Source organism: Triticum urartu, chromosome 1 (assembly GCF_003073215.2).
Source record: "Triticum urartu cultivar G1812 chromosome 1, Tu2.1, whole genome shotgun sequence".
NCBI lineage: Eukaryota > Viridiplantae > Streptophyta > Magnoliopsida > Poales > Poaceae > Triticum > Triticum urartu.
The window spans coordinates 48,898,988-48,920,163 of record NC_053022.1 but is presented as its reverse complement, the minus strand read 5'-3'; the positions used below and the strand labels follow the sequence as shown (position 1 = coordinate 48,920,163).

At 48.6% G+C, this 21,176-nt stretch overlaps 2 protein-coding genes and 1 long non-coding RNA gene across 6 annotated transcripts; 1 reads left to right on the top strand and 2 right to left on the bottom strand.

The window, feature by feature from the left end:
- Positions 1–10,273: 10,273 nt before the first annotated feature.
- Positions 10,274–11,267, top strand: LOC125546193. The gene has a single exon (XM_048710365.1). The coding sequence runs from the start codon at positions 10,301–10,303 to the stop codon at positions 11,090–11,092; it is 792 nt and encodes a 263-aa protein (XP_048566322.1). The 5' UTR covers positions 10,274–10,300; the 3' UTR covers positions 11,093–11,267.
- Positions 11,268–11,524: 257 nt separating this feature from the next.
- Positions 11,525–15,967, bottom strand: LOC125546183 (protein SEEDLING PLASTID DEVELOPMENT 1). Its single transcript, XM_048710358.1, has 9 exons — positions 15,295–15,967; positions 14,835–15,049; positions 14,516–14,666; positions 14,237–14,428; positions 13,515–13,677; positions 13,086–13,387; positions 12,534–12,710; positions 12,282–12,446; positions 11,525–12,031 (listed from the first exon to the last, which is right to left on the bottom strand). Exons 1-9 carry the CDS (start codon positions 15,736–15,738, stop codon positions 11,729–11,731), a joined length of 2,112 nt encoding a protein of 703 aa, XP_048566315.1. The 5' UTR covers positions 15,739–15,967; the 3' UTR covers positions 11,525–11,728.
- A 1,716-nt stretch (positions 15,968–17,683) lies between these two features.
- LOC125546170 lies at positions 17,684–20,521 on the bottom strand. 4 transcript variants are annotated; one of them, XR_007300471.1, is made up of 3 exons: positions 18,586–20,480; positions 18,446–18,502; positions 17,684–18,115 (listed from the first exon to the last, which is right to left on the bottom strand). It is a non-coding gene; the product is annotated as an uncharacterized LOC125546170 (long non-coding RNA). The 4 variants fall into 4 exon arrangements; XR_007300469.1 differs by lacking the exon at positions 17,684–18,115 and having other exon boundaries at positions 18,152–18,502; positions 18,586–19,497; positions 19,666–20,477; XR_007300470.1 differs by lacking the exon at positions 17,684–18,115 and having other exon boundaries at positions 18,152–18,502; positions 18,586–19,494; positions 19,666–20,476.
- Positions 20,522–21,176: the final 655 nt, after the last annotated feature.

Genomic DNA, 21,176 nt, shown 5'->3' with positions numbered 1-21,176 from the left:
CCTTATCTCCTACAAGATGTGCTGAAGCGGCTTGCTGTGCTACCTCAGTGAATCCAAGAGTTAAGACGAGCATCTGCAAGAGCCGGAGCTATAGCCGCATTGAGCCGGGCCAAGGCGTGGCTTCCAGAACTAGACCCCGCTGACATTGCTCTTGGGTATCCAAGTTTAAAGGAAGATGGCACCGTATTTAATGATAAGGATTTCACCGCCTGTGTGAAGGATATACGTCCGGTGGCTACTCTTATTGGGAACGATACTGACCTCACCAAGTGTCAGCCGGGTTATGACAAGGAGAACCGGAGAATCCCCATGCCACATTACGACGATGTCAGCTTGATCCCTCCAACCCGTAAGCACACCTTTGCTCCTGAAGTCGACCCAACCGGTTTAATAGATGATGAAGCTGAGTTTGAAGCCTTGAGTGGCATTGACTGGGCCTCATCATCCTTCCAGGACAAAGCAGCCGGTGGAGAGACGGAGAAGGATAACCCGGGGGCTTCAAGTCAACCCCAAGAGTAGCTTGTCAGGCACCACCTGCTTATGTCATCGTAGAAAACAATGCATCATTCAGACTCGGGGAGTCTTGTAACAAAGTAAAAGATACCTTGAGTTTTGCTATGCCTTTGCGCATGCTTATGGCCCTTAATACTTGCATAAGCCGCCGCCATTATTCTCTTTGTAGTTTGTATGAATCTGTTATGTCCTTTGCAAAAATACCTTGCATTGCCCTGTAGTGCTCACAGCTGTTTTTTCCGGCTTATATAAACCAACCCCTGAGGGTAAACTTAACTCCTGAAAATTGGCACATATAAGTTCACCTGGTTCTTAACAACCTGATGTAACTAACATTAATTCTGGAAGACTGTAATGTATTCCATTGTATTTTCAAGAGGGTCACAAGATACCTAATGTTGGCACTTGTAAAATATGATGAACAAAATTCAAGGGTTTCTGATTCGAATACGATCAATGACCCGTTCCAAAGGGGTTGAGCTAAGATTCAGATATGATCTGTTAGCCCCCAGTGGCTGTGGCGATGCCAATCAAGTGGGTATCGACAGCTATGTTCTCTTTGGTTCGAATACGACATATGTTTGAACAGGAAGCCCCCAAGTGACCATAAGAGTTGTTTAATGACGCTGATTCGAATACGATCCACGTCAGACCCAAAAGGAGTTAAGCTATGATTCAGATATGATCAAGAAGCCCCCAAGTGGGTTTGGCAGTATGCCGATCAAACGGGTATCGACAGCTATGTTCTCTTTGGTTCGGATACGACCTATGTTTGAACAGGAAGCCCCCAAGTGATCAACGGCTAGATTCAGATATGATCATAAGCCGGACCAAAGGAAAGCCGGATTCAGATATGATTCGCTTCTCCTTGGTTATCTCCACCACCTGTCAAGGAAAAACACATAAACCTTTTTTGGGAGTGGAAAAAAGGATAGAGGTCCTGCTTTATTGCTTTATATAATATACATAGTATAAGTATATACACATTAGAGCTGACGGCTCAAGTATAATAAGGCCGAAGACGGGCGATATTCCACGGCCGATGGGTCTCCTCCTCCGACTTACGTGAGTCTTTATGCTCTCGAACGTCGATAAGGTAGTATGATCCATTGTTCAGATTCTTGCTGACCACAAAGGGTCCTTCCCAAGGAGGGGATAGCTTGTGTATGTTAGATTGATCCTGGATGAGTCGGAGCACTAAGTCGCCTTCCTGAAAGGTTCTAGACTTAACCCGGCGGTTGTGGTAGCGACGCAGGTCTTGTTGGTAAATCGCCGAGCGGGCTATTGCCAAGTCTCGCTCTTCATCCAACAGGTCAAGTGCATCTTGCTGAGCTTTTTCATTGTCTTCCTCAACATAAGCCGCCACACGGGGTGAATCGTGACGGATGTCACTTGGCAGGACCGCCTCTGCTCCATACACCATAAAGAAAGGCGTGTAACCCGTAGATCTGTTAGGGGTAGTATTGATGCTCCAGAGTACAGAAGATAACTCCACCACCCAATAACCCGGTGTCCGCTGTAAAGGGACCAAGAGCCGGGGCTTGATACCCTTCAAGATTTCTTGATTGGCTCATTCTACTTGGCCATTTGATTGAGGGTGAGCTACAGCTGAAACGTCAAGCCGGATATGCTCTCGTTGACAGAACTCTTCCATAGCTCCTTTGGAAAGGTTAGTACCATTATCAGTTATGATGCTGTGTGGAAAACCAAAGCGAAAAATCACCTTTTTCATAAACTGGACTACTGTGGCTGCATCACACTTACTGACTGGCTCCGCCTCCACCCACTTTGTGAACTTGTCAACTACCACCAAGAGGTGAGTCTTTTTATCCTTAGATCTCTTGAAAGGCCCGACCATATCAAGCCCCCAGACTGCAAACGGCCAGGTAATTGGAATCATCCTTAACTCTTGAGCCGGCACATGGGCTCGTCGTGAGAATATCTGACATCCGTCACATTTACTGACCAGGTCTTCCGCATCAGCATGAGCCGTCAGCCAATAGAACCCATGACGGAAGGCTTTGGCCACAAGAGATTTTGAGCCGGCGTGATGACCACAATCACCTTCATGAATTTCACGAAGGATCTCCTGACCCTCTGTAGGTGACACACAACGTTGAATCACTCCAGTGACGCTGTAATGATGTAACTCGCCATTGATAATTGTCATGGACTTGGACCGCCGGACTATTTGTCTTGCCAAGGTCTCGTCCTCTGGCAACTCTCCCCGGGTCATGTAAGCCAAATAAGGCATTGTCCAATCCGGGGTAACGTGGAGAGCCGCCACCAGCTGTGCCTCCTTGTCTGGTATTGCCAGATCTTCTTCCGTAGGTAACTTAATGGAAGGATTATGCAAAACATCAAGAAAGGTGTTAGGCGGCACCGGCTTACGCTGAGACCCCAGCCGGCTTAAGGCATCCGCCGCCTCATTCTTCCTTCGATCAATGTGTTCCACTACGTAACCCTTGAAATATCCAGCCACAGCATCGACTTCACGATGGTAAGCTGCCATGAGGGGATCTTTAGAGTCCCACTTGCCTGACACCTGTTGAGCCACAAGGTCTGAGTCTCCTAAGCATCTTACCCGGCTCAAGTTCATCTCTTTGGCCATCCGGAGACCATGGAGCAGGGCCTCATACTCAGCTGCATTGTTAGTGCAAGGAAACATAAGCCGGAGCACATAACAAAATTTGTCACCCCGAGGGGAAGTTAATACAACTCCGGCCCCCGAGCCTTCCAACTGTCTGGACCCATCAAAGTGAATAATCCAATAAGTGTTATCGGGCTTCTCCTCAGGTGCCTGTAGCTCTGTCCAGTCGTTGATGAAATCCACCAAAGCTTGGGACTTAATGGCAGTGCGCGGCGCGTACTTCAGACCATGAGGCCCAAGCTCGATGGCCCATTTGGCGACTCGTCCTGTAGCCTCTCTGTTCTGAATAATGTCTCCCAAGGCGGCAGAACTTACCACAGTGATAGGGTGACCTTGGAAGTATTGCTTCAGCTTCCGGCTTGCCATGAACACCCCGTAAACAAGTTTTTGCTAATGAGGATATCTTTGCTTTGACTCGATGAGTACCTCACTGACATAATAAACCGGCCGTTGAACCGGGTGTTCCTTACCAGCCTCCTCGCGCTCTACCACAATCGCCACACTGACGGCTCGTGAATTAGCGGCCACATATAACAGCAAAGGCTCTTTGTCAATGGGAGCCGCAAGAACCGTCGGTTCAGATAACTGCCTCTTCAAATCCTCAAAAGCAGCATTAGCGGCATCACTCCAGACAAAGGTGTCTGCCTTCTTCATTAATTGGTACAGCGGTAGGGCCTTCTCACCTAACCGGCTTATGAACCGGCTCAAAGCGGCAACACGACCCGCCAATCGCTGAACATCATTAATACATGTCGGTTTAGCCAAAGAAGTGATTGCCTTAATCTTCTCCGGATTAGCCTCGATGCCCCTGTTTGAGACCAAGAATCCCAAAAGCTTGCCTGCAGGCACACCAAATACACACTTCTCCGGGTTAAGCATCATTTTGTAAACCCGGAGATTGTCAAAGGTTTCTCTGAGATCAGATATCAAGGTTTCTGCCTCTCTGGATTTCACTACTATGTCATCCACATAAGCATGAACATTGCGCCCAATCTGATCGTGAAGACAATTCTGTACACATCGTTGATAAGTTGCCTGGGCACTCTTGAGCCCAAACGGCATAGACACATAGCAGAAGGCTCCAACGGGGTGATGAAAGCCGTTTTCTCCTGGTCCTTAACTGCCATCTTGATCTGATGATAGCCAGAATAAGCATCCAAAAAGCTCAAACGCGCACAACCTGCCGTAGCATCAATGATTTGATCAATACGGGGGAGAGCAAAAGGATCAGCCGGACAAGCCTTATTTAAGTCCGTGTAATCCACACACATCCGCCAGGTGCGTTTTCTTGAGTACGAGCACCGGGTTAGCCAACCACTCCGGGTGAAAAACTTCGACAATAAACCCAGCCGCCAAGAGCCGGGCGACCTCTTCTCCTATAGCTTTTCGTCGCTCTTCATTGAATCGCCGCAGAAACTGCCTGACCGGCTTATACTTCGGATCAATATTAAGAGTGTGCTCAGCGAGTCCTCTCGGTACACCCGGCATGTCAGAAGGTTTCCATGCAAAGATGTCCCGGTTCTCACGGATGAACTCGATGAGCGCGCTTTCCTATTTAGGATCCAAGTTGGCACTGATGCTGAATTGCTTAGATGAATCGCCCGGAGTAATCAACAAGCTTAGTCTCTGCAGCCGATTTAAACTTCATGGCCGGGTCATGCTCCGTAGTCGGCTTCTTGAGAGAAGTCATATCCGCCGGGTCAACGTTATCTTGATAAAATTTGAGCTCCTCTGCTGCACAGACAGACTCGGCGTAAGCCGCATCGCCTTCTTCACACTCCAGGGCCACCTTTCGGCTTCCATGCACAGTGATGGTACCCTTGTAACCCGGCATCTTGAGCTGTAGATAAACATAACACGGCCGTGCCATGAACTTGGCATAAGGCGCCGCCCGAACAAAGCGTGATATGGACTCTTGATTTTGACCACCTCAAAAGTTAACTTTTCCGCCCTAGAATCATGCTCGTCTCCGAAGGCCACCTCTAGCTCAATCTTCCCCACAGGATACGCCGACTTACCGGGCACCACTCCATGGAAGACGGTTGTTGGAAGTCTTTAAATTCTTGTCAGTTAAGACCATGCGCCGAAAGGTCTCGTAATAGAGGATGTTGATGCTGCTACCTCCATCCATGAGCACTTTAGTAAACTTATAACCACCAACTTGCGGTGCCACCACTAGGGCCAGTTGACCCGGATTATCAACCCGGGGAGGGTGATCCTCCCTGCTCCAGACAATAGGCTGTTCCGACCACCTCAAGTAACGAGGGACTGCCGGTTCAACAGAATTCACAGCCCTCTTATGAACTTTCTGATCACGTTTACACAAACTTGTGGTGAACACGTGATACTGCCCACTGCTTAACTGTTTCGGATGGCTCTAATAACCCGACTGCTGCTGCTGACCTCCTTGACCAGACTGCTGTTGATTATAACCACCCTGGCTTCCCTGAAAACCGAATCCTGAACCACCGCCCGGGCCATGAAAGCCGCTGGCTCCTGAAACGCCGCCTGGGCCTTGATTGCCATCAAGTGTGTTAGAATTCTTGAAAGCTTTCATGATTGCGCAATCCTTCCATAAATGAGTCGCTGGTCGTTCCCGGGTACCGTGTTTCGGACAGGGTTCATTGAGTAGTTGCTCGAGAGACGGACCTGACCCACCAAACCGGGGTGGCTTTCCCTTGCGCTTCTGATTGTTACCCTGTGCATTGGCCACAAATTCCGGGTTACTGTCCGCCTTACGCTTATTACCTCCTTGACTCACCGGGTTATGCTGCTGACCCTTTCCATTGTCGTTCTTCTTTCCCTTCCCTGTCTTTTCCTCATCAGACGCGGGATCCTTGGTACTATCAGAATCGGCATACTTGACTAAAGCCGCCATCAGCGTCCCCATATCGTTGCAATCACGCTTAAGGCGCCCCAGCTTCTGTCTCAGAGGTTCAAAGCGGCAATTCTTCTCCAGCATGAGAACTGCTGAGCCGGCATCCATCTTGTTAGACGAATGTATTATATCCTTGACCCGGCGCACCCAATGAGTCGTAGATTCACCTTCTTCCTGCTTACAATTTGTCAGATCCACAATTGACATAGACTGCTTGCAAGTATCTTTGAAGTTCTGGATGAAACGGGCTTTTAGCTCCGCCCATGAACTAATGGAGTTGGGTGGCAAACCCTTTAACCAAGAACGGGCCGTTCCGTCCAGCATCATGGTGAAATATTTAGCCATCGCCTCATCACTAACCTCTAGCAGCTCCATAGCCATCTCATAACTTTCAATCCATGCCCCAGGCTGTAAATCGGCAGTATAATTCGGCACCTTCCGAGGCCCCTTGAAATCCTTGGGCAGACGTACATTACGTAAAGCCGGTACCAGACAAGGAACTCCTCCGGTTCTAGTAGCAACCCCCACTTCAACGGAAGTCGTCGGGTAAGCCGGTGAGTTCTGTTGGGCTGCTAGCTGAGCCGCTAGCTGAGCCGCCCGCTCGTCCTCCTGACGTACCCGATCCTGAACCGGGTTATGCCCGCCGGGCTGGTTCCGGCGCTGAGCGTTACTTAACAAGGCCTCTGATTCCATGTTCCTACTATAACTTGGGCTCCGATTTTGACGAGGCGGAGCTAAACAGGGCGGAGGAGTCGAGTGAATCCTATCCCAGCTGTAGGAGTAGGTCTCTTGCTGAGCCAGGGCTGTTTGGACAAGTTCTCTGATCTTCCGGGTTTCCACCGCTGTCGGATCATTCCCATCTACTGGGAGAGCCGCCAAATGTGCTGATGTTGCAATTAAGTTCTCCATGAGGTTGGAGAAGTGACCCTGCGGTATTGGCACGTAATTGGGCGGTGTCATATTGCCGTGAGGCGGTGCCATCCCCTGAGGCCAGACTGGACCTCCCGCTCTGAATGTAATAAGCTGATTCACACCTGGCAGGTTACTTGGGCCGGCCCCGGGTGTAGCAAAGAGATTCCAAGGATCATAATTCTGAGGTAAACGGGACTGAGTTTTCTGATGTCTCCTCCTCATTACCTCATTAGATGCGTTCAGGCTCAACGTGAGCTGCAAGGCCTCTACCCGAAGTTGCTGCGCCCGTACGTCCAAAGCCGCCCGCTCTGCTGCTAATCTAGCGTCCTCAGCTGCTAAGGTTTCTTTGACCCGGGCGATCTCGTCGCGAACCTGTGCCACCTCCGCCTCATGCTCAGATTGGTTCGCAGGGATGACTATAACAGTTAACAAAGCCGTAAGCTTATCCATGAGATCCATCAGCACCTGAGCCGGTGAGCGCACAGGGCCTCCTGCCCCGGCTGCTCCTAACCCGGACGTTATCGCCGCTGAAGCCGTAGAATATTGGCCGGGTTGAGTACCAGCCATGAAGACTCCTGCCCGGTTTGGCGACTCTGAGAGGTCCGGAATAGTGCTGCCATCGGAACAGCCCCCAAGCACGCCATCTTGAACTTGATACAGCAAATCTGTTGAGCCGGCGGATGAATTATCGTCAAAGAGGACGGCCGGCTCACCATCACCTTCCGATCCTTCAGGAAGTTCACCTCCATGGATGCAACCCACAAAGGCATGCTTCACGATGGGTTGAGCTCGGGCGGGTTTCGCACGCTGAGCCGTCTCGACGAGGTCGGTGCAGCTGTCCGGCTCAGGGCCCGGCTCACCAATCCGGCCGATGAAGACGTGAATTCCGCCAAAGGGGACCCGGTAGCCGTACTCAATTGAACCGGCGTCAGGGCCCCAGCCTTTGTCGTCGATGTAGATCTTGCCGCGATGACTCTTGGTCATCCGGCCAACTGTGTATCCCTCGAACCCTTCGAAGCTGCCCTTCAAGAACTCGAATCCACCGTGCGCTGGCCCCACGGTGGGCGCCAACTGTTGTGGAATTGTCACGGCAGATGTCCTCTTGCAAGGACTTAGTCATGGAGCCATCGCAACTAGGAAGCTCAAAGGGGTTAATCGGGACAAAGGACATGAGAGGTTTATACTAGTTCAGCCCCTTACGGTGAAGGAAGGCCTACGTCTAGTTGGGTTGGTATTGCTTGAGGTTTCGATGACCAGGGAGCGAGATACGCTATGCCTGGCTCTCGATCAGTTGTTTTCTTGCCCTTAAGCCGCCGACGGGTCGTCCCCTTATATACACGGGTTGACACCCTGCGACCTACAGAGTCCCGGCCGGCTCATAGACAGTCTCCGGCTCGGTGACTAGTTAATTCTACCTTATGATACAAGTCATGCCATCATGGCGGTTTACCACTATGGGCCTTAAGTCGCCTGTGGGCTTTAGACCCTTTATTGAACCGCCATCTTCATGCTTGATCTTGGGCTTCTTCTGATGAGTCCCTCTTTGCGTAACCCGGCCCCTCCTGGGCGGCTTACACAAATAGTTATATCCCCAACACCATCGATCCATCTCCACCAACCACCGCAGCCACCTCCCACTCGATTTGGGCCGCCAGATCTCTGATCCGACGGCCCAGGAGGCTCCCAGCGCCCCAGCCTCACCTCCCGCAGAGGCACCTGCCTCCTCACCTTGGCCCAGCGCCACCACCGGTCAACTGCCTCGCCGAAGTAGCGCCGCCAGATCAGGCCAGGATCCCCTCGCGCCCTCTCCTTCCCTTCCTCCTTTCTTGATTCCTCCTTCCCGCCTCTCATCTCTTCCCTGTTTCTCTTGACAGGCGTCGAGCCACCATGTCCGCCGCCAAGTTCTTGCCGGGAGCGACGCCGCCCGGATCCGGCTGTCTTCGCGTCGTCCGCGCCCCTGCCTCACCATGGACGCGCCTCCCCAGCTTGTCGGAGTCCCGGCAGCCCCGCCTGCTCCCCTGCTGCTGTGGCTGTTATGCTCTGTCGAAGACGGCGAGCCCCGCCTCATCTACGCGCCGATCTGCCGCGGGCTGCCCTCAAAACGGAGCTCCCCCGCCACCTAGCCTCGAATCCGGACGGTTCCCGTGCGCCCTCGCCCGCGCAAGTCCCTCGTCGCGCCGTCGTCGTCAAGTCCCTGTCGTTGCTCTGCTTCCCGACGAGAACATGACGAGGTGCCCGCTTGCCCGCTCGCCCGTTCCTTCCCTATCAGCGCTCGCGTTGACTTGTCATCGCTGGACTGCAACGCCAAGGCCCAGCAACGTTTTTCCCTTTGCCAACTCCTGCCGCCCAGCTCCAGCCTCCGCGGGCCGAAGGCCTCAAGGGCCTGATGTGAGCAGCTCCCCCAGCCCTTCAGTTTCGGCCCGACTCGTATTTTTTCCCATGGAACGATTTATCTTTTTTCCAGAGACTGCAGTTTTTATAGAAAAGCCCCTCATGTTCATGCATATCCTAACTCAATAACCTTTTGGTTTACTTGTATAATTTCTCAAAAATAACCCAACTTGTAAATTTCATAATGCCTTCTTAAGCGAACCAGATGATAATTCTTCAGGGAGATAAGCTTATCAAGCTTGTGAACAAGGGAACATCAACCAACTAGATCGACGAATTTGAGAATAAGCAGTCAACATTTCTTACAAAAACGGGAAAACCCACCTCACCCAAAAATATTTGGCGCGCACTAAATGTCGTCAGTTGTCCGATCCATCCCACATAAGTTGATGGATCGGGCTGGGTCGATCAAAGTAGGCAGTTGATCGGCTCGGGAGGGAGCGGTGCGCGGGCCCCACAGGGGGCACGTATTGTGCAGAAGAACCGTTGATAGGAGGGGGAGGTTTTTTGTTTTTCTTTTGAGGAAGATCAATCAGGTGTTTTTAAAAGTATTTTAGATTTTATTTTATTTTAGAATTGCAAACCTTTATTAAGCGATATTCATCGGAATACAGATAATATCGGGCAAAACATAAAGCGCCCAGTAGGAAGAGAAGAAGCTGCCTTTGCTAGAGAATGCACTTCTCCGTTGTGTTCCCGCCTTTCATGGATTACCTCAAGTGTCCGGAAAGGTTCTCGCCGGTGACTTATCTCTCGTAGGGTAGCAGCATAACGACAAGGAGAAAAGTGCTTGATGTTTGCCACCACTTCGGAGGAGTCGGAAGCCCACTACACACCAAATATACGAAGGTGAAAAACCCTAACCCCACCAAGCCCACTACACGCCAAATATACGAAGGTGAAAAACCCTAAACCCACCAACCCGACCAGTTCGCCGCCGCCCCTCCCCCTGCCCAATGTCGAGGTCGCTTGGGAAGGCGGAGAAGGCCGCGAAGCCGGCGGCGATGGAGCAGTACGTCACCCTTGTGGTGAATGACCAGGAAGGGCGCAGGCTCACCCGCACCATGCGAAGGACCGACAAGCTGCAGGCCATGATGGACTTCTACCACGACCTGGTGCCGGCCGTCGAGCGCGGCGACGACGACGGAGTGTTCATGCGCTGCGGGAAGCGGATCCTGGGCTGTCAGACGCCGGAGGACTGCGGGATGAAGGACGGGGACGCGATCCGGTTCTTTCCGGACATGCTCGTCACCCTCGTGCTGCAGGACTTCAGAGGCCGCAGCTTCACCCGCACCATGCGGAAAACCGACGGGATGAAGGTCCTGATGGATTTCTACGCCGCCATGGTGCCCGCCGCTGGCGACGACGGCGATGGGGGCGGCGTCTTCTTGTACCGCGGCGAGCCCGTCGCGGCCGAGCAGACGCCGGCAGGCCTCAAGATGGCGGACTGGGACAGGGTCTATTTGGTTCCCCGGCGTCGGGGCGAGGTGAAGGAGGACAAGTCCGTCGACTACATGACGCTCAGGGTGCGGGACGACAGAGAGCGCATGATCTACTGCACGGTGCGGAGGAGCGAGAAGCTCAAGCCACTGATGGACTTGTACCACGCCACCGTGCTGGGCGACGGGGCGTCCATACTCGGAGGGGCGTTTCTATTCGATGGCCAGCGGCTGCACGGGAGACATACACCGGCACAACTCGATATGGAGGTTGGCGACGTGGTGGATTATCTCCCCGAGCAGATATAGATTGTCCGACGTTCACGATGTCGAAATGCGGAGAACTTGGATTTGTAATGAAAATCTTACTTGATCAAAGTTGAACAATTCCCCATTTGCCATCTATTGTCGTTCCACGGTTGTTCTGATTTTACTAAACAGCGTTAATGAGAATTTGAACTGCAGAAACGGCTTATATTATTGTACGGAGGTAGTATGTTGAACTAATTTTTTTATGGGTAGTATGTTGAACTAATTAATTAGTCCCTATGTGACCAGAGAGGCAGTGAGCTGCATTTAAAACAATCGATATATAGTTTCCTTTTTAACCGCAAAACATGTGCTGCTATAACTTTATATGAATGTTATACTAAAACTTCATAAACTGTTTTTTACATCATCATCCCCAATGTAGGTTGCAGTCAACAGACCAAATCCAGCTGAGCTATACACAACTACAGATTACAGGATGTGAGGAGCTTTATTTGGTAAAAGAATGGAAGGCAATTACAATTAGCTTTGCTCTTTCGATTCTTGGACATTAAAACACTATTTACACCACTGTGCACAGCGCTGTACAACAACAACAACAACAACAAGGGGAAGAAGGGAGAAGAATGGTGTTTTACATTTCGGCAACGGTGATCAGAGTGTCAAACTAAGGTGTCACTTCGGCAGAAATGGCAGCCGGGAGAAGCTGAAGCCTCCACCATTCTCGCTGACAATCAGATCCGAGCCGTTCTTCTTGGTGGACGTCGGCCCCTGAGCGCCCTGACCCGAGCTCTTCTTTGCTATTTTCACTGGAAGAATCTGCAGCCTCGAATTGGGGTCGGTTCCGAAGGTCTCGGCGAGGAGCTGGTAGCTCTCAACGAGCTCCAGCTGACGAGCAACAATTTCTGAACACCTTGGGAGGAGTTCGACGGGCTCCCCGCCCGGGATTACAATGTATTCAATTGCCAACCGGGCCTCCTGAATGGTTGCAGAGTATAATATAGCTGTTATGCAACTACTATGTTTTATCTCACAGTAAGTACAACAAGTAAACATAGCACTATGAACGGAACTACTAGCAGTTTAAAGTTCCAGAAGGACGGTAGGAGTAAAAACAATGGTAACCTGTAAAACGCTCATCTTGGTTTTGACTGTATTCTGAGAAGATATAGATTTTTTTCCCTGTTAAGTGGTACTGTTTCACAAAATATAGAAGTGAAGAGATTACCTCCAATGCATCAATTTCCTCCAATGATGGCTTCCGTTTCGGAGCATCATCTTCAATCTCTATTTCTCCTTCCAAAACTTTAGGTTGTTTGCGTGATGGTGCATCAAGTTTATCTCTTCCAACAATCATTTTGACAGCCTTTACTATCTGAGCCATCGTATTTGTCTGCAATTTACAAGACGGAACTCTGTTAGTACAGATGTAATACTTTTTTGTACTGGACATCACAAAATAAATTTATCATGAGATGACCTTAACAACAAATATAGGAAGCTTGTGGTACTTGGCAACATTACGGATCCACGGATTCTGCTTCATTTCAGAACTTGACGCGAGAATCACATTGGCCGCTTCAATGTCATCTGTTATGTCCAATTCATCCTCAAAACCCATCACTGTTGCTACTTGCAAGATATCAGCTTCTGAAACCTGAAAGCACAAAAAATAACTACCATGAGCTTCATGGTTTTACTGTTAAATACAATACTATAATATTGCATAGCACAAAATTCAGTCTTCGACATCAGTGTAGGAAAATACAGGGAGATGGGCCATTAAGACTTGATGGTTGGGACAGCTGAGGTGCTACAAGGAAGGCAACTCTTTGAAATACTAGTTACATTCTTTTGTGAGTCCTATAATTTGCAGAAAATGAAGTATACGACTCAAAAAAGAACGTAGGCAGTATCCAAGGCCATGCAAGAAATGTCCATCCAGGCACTAACCCACACAGCATCGATGTATATAATATTACAATTGCGCAAAATTATAATCTATAAAAACATAATTAGTATCTCCACTTACCTGGTAAGTGTAAACACGTACTGGAGGCCTTCCAGACACATATTGTTTGCCTTTTGTTTTCTTTGTACAACCAAAATCACCATTGACATTATCGTCTGATGGGATGTTCTTGCTTTTTGCTTGCCTGGAGGAACCAAAATCATCGATGAATTTATCTTCTGCTGTAACCGCCCTGGTGACCAGATCTTGATGATACGCAGGTAAGCGCTCTGTTTCAGACACTCTCTCAGATATCACCAAAGATCCTCCTGACTCGGTGATCTTGCTATCCATCATGCGAGCTTCAAACTTGGGAGGCTTCCCTGTACCAAAGAGATGGAGACTTAATTCAGAAACCAGAAGATCTCTACAGATCCTCCTCATGAGTAATGACTATGTGCTATGCTCGGAGTTGACTGTGAACATCGTTACTGTGAATTAGACAGTTACCTGCAAGAATAGCATCAACTGTAGATTCTAACTTGTGATGCACTCGACATTCAGTCTTCGACACCATCTCAACAGCACATGAAAATGTTGGGGGCCCTTTTCTCTCAAGAATTGTTTTCTGAACTTTCCGCTTCTTTGCCTCTTCATCGCCAAGAGTCACACTCTGTATAACAAACTTACATTGTTATTTCACTAATAAGTATTTTTTTTCTTGATGCAGACTCAAATGTGTCATTTTAATAAACTATTCTAGTCACGTTTAGTGTTGAAATGTGATTAAAATAACTACAGGTCCAAATTTTACTTGAAACTCAATATTGGCAAATATGATAAAGTTGTCATCATGCTACTATCCTTTGGTTAGCTGAAAAGAAATATTACTATCCTTTCGTGTCTAAAATACACCAAAGAGTCAAGAAACCTCGCAAGGTATTTTAGGAAGACAATGAGATACACTGATTTGTTCACCCAGCAGAATAAATTAACAACGCTTAATCCGCCCCAGAAGGATCGAACCCAGGTCGGCACAGAGACACCACTGTGCTTGGATAGCCTAGTTGTCATGTCCTTTGGAATCTAAAAACCACATTAGGATATATGACAAGCTTCAGGATCAACTGGTTGACTATTGCGCTTTAATCTGATGTTCAGGAGGATGCTAAGCTTCAAGAACATAAGAGAAACTGTTGGAGGACAGCTGGCAGAAAAGAAAATAAGTTCACCTCAATCCCACCAACAAGCATTTGCAAGCAAGGGTTTTTAATTATGCTGTCAATTGTCACCCCATGAGCAGTTCCTACAAGTTGAACGCCTCTTTGAGCAATGGTGCTGGCTGCCATTGCCTCAAGTTCTGTACCAATCTCATCGATAACAATAACTTCCGGCATGTGATTTTCAACAGCCTCAATCATCACCTACATAAACAATGTTTCATGTGTATCATCGAGCATGCACTAGTAAAGTATTAAACAAAGACACTAGAAGATTCCGCAAGAACCTACGTTATGCTGCATCGTAACTTTAGGAACTTGCATTCTCCTAGAGCGCCCAATGCCGGAGTGAGGTACATCCCCATCACCTCCTATTTCATTAGATGTGTCCACTATGATCACACGTTTGTTACCCTCATCTGCCAAGATCCTAGCTATTTCCCTGTATTATTGAAAGCATTTTGAATTGTTAGGATCAGATTGCAAAACCCTGCGATTTATCTTTGGTCTTCTCAGCCATGTTACTGAGTTAATATACATGTAACATGCATTAGCGTAAGATGACGACTAACACCACTGATCAAAGAACTGGAGTGTAGGTGATGTGTACCTGATCAGAGTAGTCTTCCCTACACCAGGAGGTCCAATCACCAATATGGAGCCGCCTCCCACGACCAAATCACGGATCATCTCTGCGCTGCCCGATATAGCCCGCCCAACACGGCAAGTGAGACCGATTATGTTAGCCTTGCGGTTTCTGATGGCGCTGATCCGGTGCAACGAGTGGTTGATCCCGGATCGGTTGTCCTCGGAGAAATTGCCCACCTGCAAAGAGAGAAACCGATCTTCCAAGTGAGCAAAACAAGCATCTTCACATAAGCAACTTTCATACTACAGTAAGTAGTAAGTATTGTTGATCTTCCAACTGAGCAAAACAAGCATCTCCACAGAAGCAACTTTCATGCTACAGTAGTATTGATACTGCAACAGAGCGTCAGAGCCAAGGCAATTTGGGGATCGCAGTCGCAGGCGTCACGGTGGTAAGCAGAGGAAGGCTGAGGTGACGGCACCTTGGAGACGGCCTGGCGGAGGTCGTCGGCGGTGACGGGCTGGTCGGAGATGACCCAGTCCCCGGAGGGGAACCGCGCGAGCGGGCGGCGGCCGAGGTCCATGACGACCTCCACCAGCTCCCAGACCTCCGGGTGCAGCGCCAGCTCGCGCCGCATCCTCGCCGGCACCACCTCCAGGAACGCCTCCAGCTCGCCCCTGGCCCCCGCCCGGGCCCCGGGCGCCGGGGCGGCGACCGGGGATGCCGGCGGCGCGGCGGGGCCCGAGGGCGCCGCGCCGCGCCACGGCACGCACCGGTCGCCGGACGGCCGGCGCACGGGCGGCTGCTGCGGGACCGCCCTCCGCGGCGGGCCTCCACGCCGTGTCGCGCCGCGCGCGCACCCTGCCGAGGAGGCGCGGCACGCCGGGCGGAGCCGGATCGGGGTGGGGTTGAGCGCCTTGAGCATCGTGCCGGTGGCGGTCGTGGTCACCGGGTGATGGCGGGAGGAAGGGTGGAATGGCGCGCGCGTATATGTAGAAAATGGTGGGATGTTTGGCCGAACAGGTGGCGGGCGGGGAGCTCGGCGGGGGGTGGAGGAGGGAAGGGGATCGGAGGCGGAGGAAGGAAGATTCCGGGGAATACTGCGACTGGAGGTGGAGTGGTGAGGCAGAGAGGGGCAGGCGTGGAGCTGGAAGAGTGTTGGAAAGGCGGGGCCGCTTCTTGGCCGTTAACCTCCTTCCCGCCTTGCCAGCCAGATGGACCACGCCTATGGACCGCTGTGGTCGGTCAGTCGTGCGGCAGATGCTACCGTGCAGACACCGGATATCCACATTGTTAAGTTTCACACACACACACACACACATCCCTCTTAAGATCTTCCAGGAATGAAAAACTATTCACGAGTGTGTTATGTGCACTCGGCTATAATTTGCTACTTTCTCTTGTAATCATGTGCTAATGTACCGCTTATACAGTTTTATTCAAATTCTTACTTGTAATGCTTGGAGAGACCATCTTTTCCTTCACAATTTGTATACCATTTTAGCGGAGAACTCGAAAATGGCAGCTCCATGGAGGCCTTAATTTGAAAACTTCAAAATTCAAACTTTTAGTTTTAAAAAATTCTGAAAACAATACACATATACCTGGAGACATAATGTACATGTGTGTAAATTTTTAGGTAAAAAATACGTTAAAAATGAGAGCTGCACAAAAAGGATAATATGTGGCTTTTTAGCATACATGTTGTTCATCCTCAAAGTCCATAATTTTGGTTTTTTTTGTGCAGCTCACAATTCAAGGTTTTTCATCCTCGAATTTTACACACATACACATTACATCCTTGTATATATGTGTAATTTTTTAGAAATTTTTTAACTAAAAAGTTTGAATTTTGAATTTTTCAAAATTAAGGCCTCCATGGAGCTCGGTCTCCCAAATGCCCCACTCTGGAGAACTATGTTAACTTAGGTAATAATGCCACTATTACCCTAAAAAAGTGAACATTGCCATCACAACCATGATCGGTTGTCTTTTATTTTAGACTTTCCGCATGTGTTTCATAGTAAGTTACTTAGGGTGCGTTTGGGAGCCAAAGTATTTTGTAGTTTTTAAGGAGTATTGTATTTCCTGAAAAAACCTTGATATTCAATACTTTGAGTCGTTTGGATGAAAAAATACTATAGTTTAACAAACCGTGGTATCTCTAAAACTGTGGTATTTTTGTAGTATATAAAAAAGAAGTCTGGACCTTTTTTTTAAAAACCGAGAAACGTTGGCTGGGTTGTCTCTCTGTGTCCATGTTCTTCTGGCCATCGCGCATGTGACACCTAAAATCGATAGCTAGCCGATCGATCTATCTGGCTAGAGTGGCGCACATGCACGTACAAATTACGACTTAGCGCCGGCTGACTGTCTTTGATTGATTACAAAAGATAACTCTATACATATCCTTCCTAGCATCTACTAGGAGAGAACATGCCCGTACAAAGCTGCATGCATACGGTGGCAATTAGCACAAGCTGATCGATGAGTATAGCTGCGTATGCATGCAACAACGTAACAATTTGTGCAAATAAAAAAAAACTGAGAAGAGCTGCCACTTGCCAAACACCTCGGCGGTATTATCGGAACTGAGAAAATCTATGTTTTTCAGAAACTGGAGTATTTGTTGCCTATCTATTGAAATACTGAGGTTTTGGAATACTATGGTTTTGAAAAAACGGTGTTGCCAAACTAGGCCTTAATGTTTCAGTTTTGCTTCACCGAGAATCTAAGTTTCCCATGCTCTTCCCTTGCAGGCAAAAGGAAATGGAAATGCATGTCTCCCTCATGCACAGTTGGTGCGGTGAGTTATTCTCATTGAGTTTCTAATTTTCTATGGCCAAGGCGCAGCGAGTCGGTTCGACTCATAGAAAATCGAGCACATTATTCTCGTGAGATCCGTATTCTCAAAACTGCTACTATATCAGTAATTCAAAAAGAAAAGAGAATAAAATTGCCACAAGCATGGTCCATGGGCCAAGTCCACGGGAGAAAAGAGGTGCAGCACAGAGTAAAGATGCCTGGCAATCGAGTTCTGTGGAGGAGAAAGAAGAGGGTAGCTTTTGGGGATTGCTCTCTCTGCGGCTCTGCCCACCCATCCCTTTCGCCTCCGGCTTCTTCCTCTTCTCCCTCTCTGCTTCCTGTTTGGTCCGATTCAAGGTTCCATTTTTCAACCAATGTGCGTCTACTATTCCGAGACGCCACCTGTCTCTCTTTCCAAGTGGGAAGTAGAGGCTCCCCGCTGCCACGAGCTCCCGGGAGGCAGAGGCCGCACAGCCGTCGTGCCTTCATACTGGTTTCTGCAAGCCAAAGGTTTGTAGCAGAAACCGCGAGAGTTACATAAGAAACATCAATATATTAGATCATTGATGATGCGTGTTGCCACGTCCGTCTATTTTGTACAATAAAATTACAGGAATTTTTGTGAATATATGGCCACATGAAACATATCAAATTTGCATAACAATAATTTTTTTCTAGCCATACATCCACAACACAAACAGTAGTGGAATAATGCTATGCTGAGAAAATGTGGCAGTAAACACGGCCCAGAAACCACATCTATGAGTCATATCATTCAAAAAGGTGCCCAACAGCACTAACAGAGGAACTGTTAAAGTGCTATACACCTGGATCCGAAGCAAAATTGGACGGGTTACCAGCCATCTAATCTCAGGCGCACAAGTCTGCAAACAATAACAAAAATCAGATAACTTTTGTGCGGAGCGGAGCTCACATATTATCTTTTGAGGTTTAGTTCGTAACAAACCTATGTGTCGGTTTCTCTAATGGAAATCGACGACGTGGCTCGTTGCTTCAAAAGAAAAACCTGAGCTCACATAATGCCATACTCAGTTAATTGAAATAGCATGCCCAACACTGAGGAAGCAAATAGGCAAGCTGCATTTTTGTGAATACAAGTGATCGTGTGACTGGGAAAGTCATCTTCCCTCCTGCTTCCTGCATCTTTTCTTTATTAGGCCGTAAGTCATGTTTAAATTCCTAACAAATGGCAACACAGAAACCAATATTTATCAAGCCTTTGTCTCGGCAATGCTTGTTGTCAAGTTGAAATGCTAAATGTAACAGGTACAGAACTGAATCCTAAGACAGAATATGGTGCTATTAAACTGAAACGCAGCAACACCGCGGAGTATAATTATAACTCCTTCAGTAGAGAAAAAAAAAAGTAATCCTGCATGTAAGCTGGTTTAGACAAACAACATCAACCAAGAAGTTAAATACTGTACCAGGCCAGCAGACTTCTGTTTGCATCCCTTTTCTCTCTTTGCGTTCTCCCAAAGCAAAATTTTCCTTAACCTTCTACTGCCCATATCCTTTCAAAGAAGCAACATTCCCGCACACGGCCACTGCTAAACTGGAAATGAAGCTCGGGATTGGGTCTTCTGTCCAGGGTTTCACCAAATACACAAATGTTCCAAAACAAAAGATCTTTTGAGTTTTGACCCTCTCTAGAAAAGCTAAGCAGTGAGGATCAGAGCCTGCTACTTCAATTTGAGTTTTGACCAATACAATTTTCCAATGTGAATGCATCTCACCACTTTGCCAGCATAGGAACTCCCAGGAAAATAATTAGACATAAAAAGGTCCTCTCTTACAAGCAGGGTATGCACAGCAGGTCAGGAGCGGGGTCGTCGTCAAACACAGTGTGTGCGCCCTGCTGACGAACCAAGGAACATTTCAAATAATATCTTTCAACCATTGGCCTCAGTTGAACATGGTATACATGAGAACACAAGTAAATGCTCAAGGTGATGAACACCTTCAGTCTTCAGATGCAAAAAATTCAGTGGTCCGTAAGATCCGATGGATGGACTATTAAGCTTACCTTCATTGACACCATGACGAAGAGGATGCTGCTGGAAGCTCGGGTAAGAGGGGGGCGCTCAATTTGTGTTTTAACTTTTGAGCACAGGCAATTAGCAACGGTGCTGCATCAGTCAGCGTTTACGGCAAAGAGTGAAAGACATAACACTTGAAAATAAACATGTGAGACAATCTGTCGAACACCTTGTGGGCGGTGTAGAATCAGGTGGAGCAATGGAGAACTAGCGTTGGCCTGTGCGGTAACAGCAACAACGGCGGCCCAGTGGAGATGGGGCGGCATGGGTGAAGGTCTGGGGTTGCACAGGGACTGAGCACGGCCTCACCCCAAGAAGACTCACCGTATCCGCTTTGTTCACCGTCATTGACCTGCACCGCCGAAGAGCAACGCCTACTGAGACGAGCACCGTCATCACGGCACCGGCGTCGGGCACGCCGGCCTGGACCGTGCCGCTAATGTGGGACACGTCGACTGGCTTCTGGGTCTGGGTGTCGTCGTCGGAGCTTCACTTTTGGAGCAGCCAGCGCCGTGCGTGGAGCCGTCATCGACCAGGCCAGGCGCGCATGCGTACCGCACGCCGTCGCGCTGCCCCTTGACAACCGAAGCCAGCGTGCACCGCTAGGGCACAGTCCCTCCGCCCTCGGCAGTCGGTACCCAGAGCTAGCAAACACGGCGAGCCCATCCTGGGTCGAGAACTCGAGATAAGTAAATCAAACGGTCCCGGCATGTAGCGGTGAACCACTGGCCAATAGCAGTGCGCCGCCTCCGAAGCATCTCAATCTTTCTCTTCCGTATTTGATATTTTCTTGAGGGATAAAGCTCTTCCGTATTTGATTCCTTCTCTGAATTTCTGTGTCTTTATTTTCTTTTCCCTGGGACTCATGCACAGACAAGACAGTCTTGATGCATACATCTCTTTTTCTGCACACATACGGACGGGACCCATTAGCTCTCGTCTCTACTTATAAAAACCCATCACTTTTAATTTGACTTGATAATTTACTAGCAAAAGAGTTCGTGCGTTGCAACGGGAGAGAAAACATAACACATGCTCTTAACTCAACAACCATCACTCAAGACCACAATAGGTTCATCTCCTTTATTTTTGCGAGACATCATATTTGTGTGTTACCGCTTATCCTCCTTCGCACCCTCGCCGGCGATGGCCTCGGTGTTCACACAAAACAACAAAAAACATGTGTTGAATATGGTTAATCCTAAGGTGTTTCTCTCTCTCTCCCTCTCTACTCCCTCTCCCCCTCTCTCTCGCGCTCGCTTTCTCTCACTCTCGCGATGAGAAATCTGTTGTTTTCCCCTGCGATATTTTTCAGAGGTATGCATGTGTAGTTATCGATGTTTTCTTTTCTGTACATCGTTATAGTGGGGTGTTTATTTGCAATCCGGATCATCGCCGGTATGAAAAAAACGAATCTTGCGCTATAAATTATAAGTTTGCTTCCATAACAATATTTTAAAAATATTTAACAGGTAAAATTAACATCATATTTAGATTC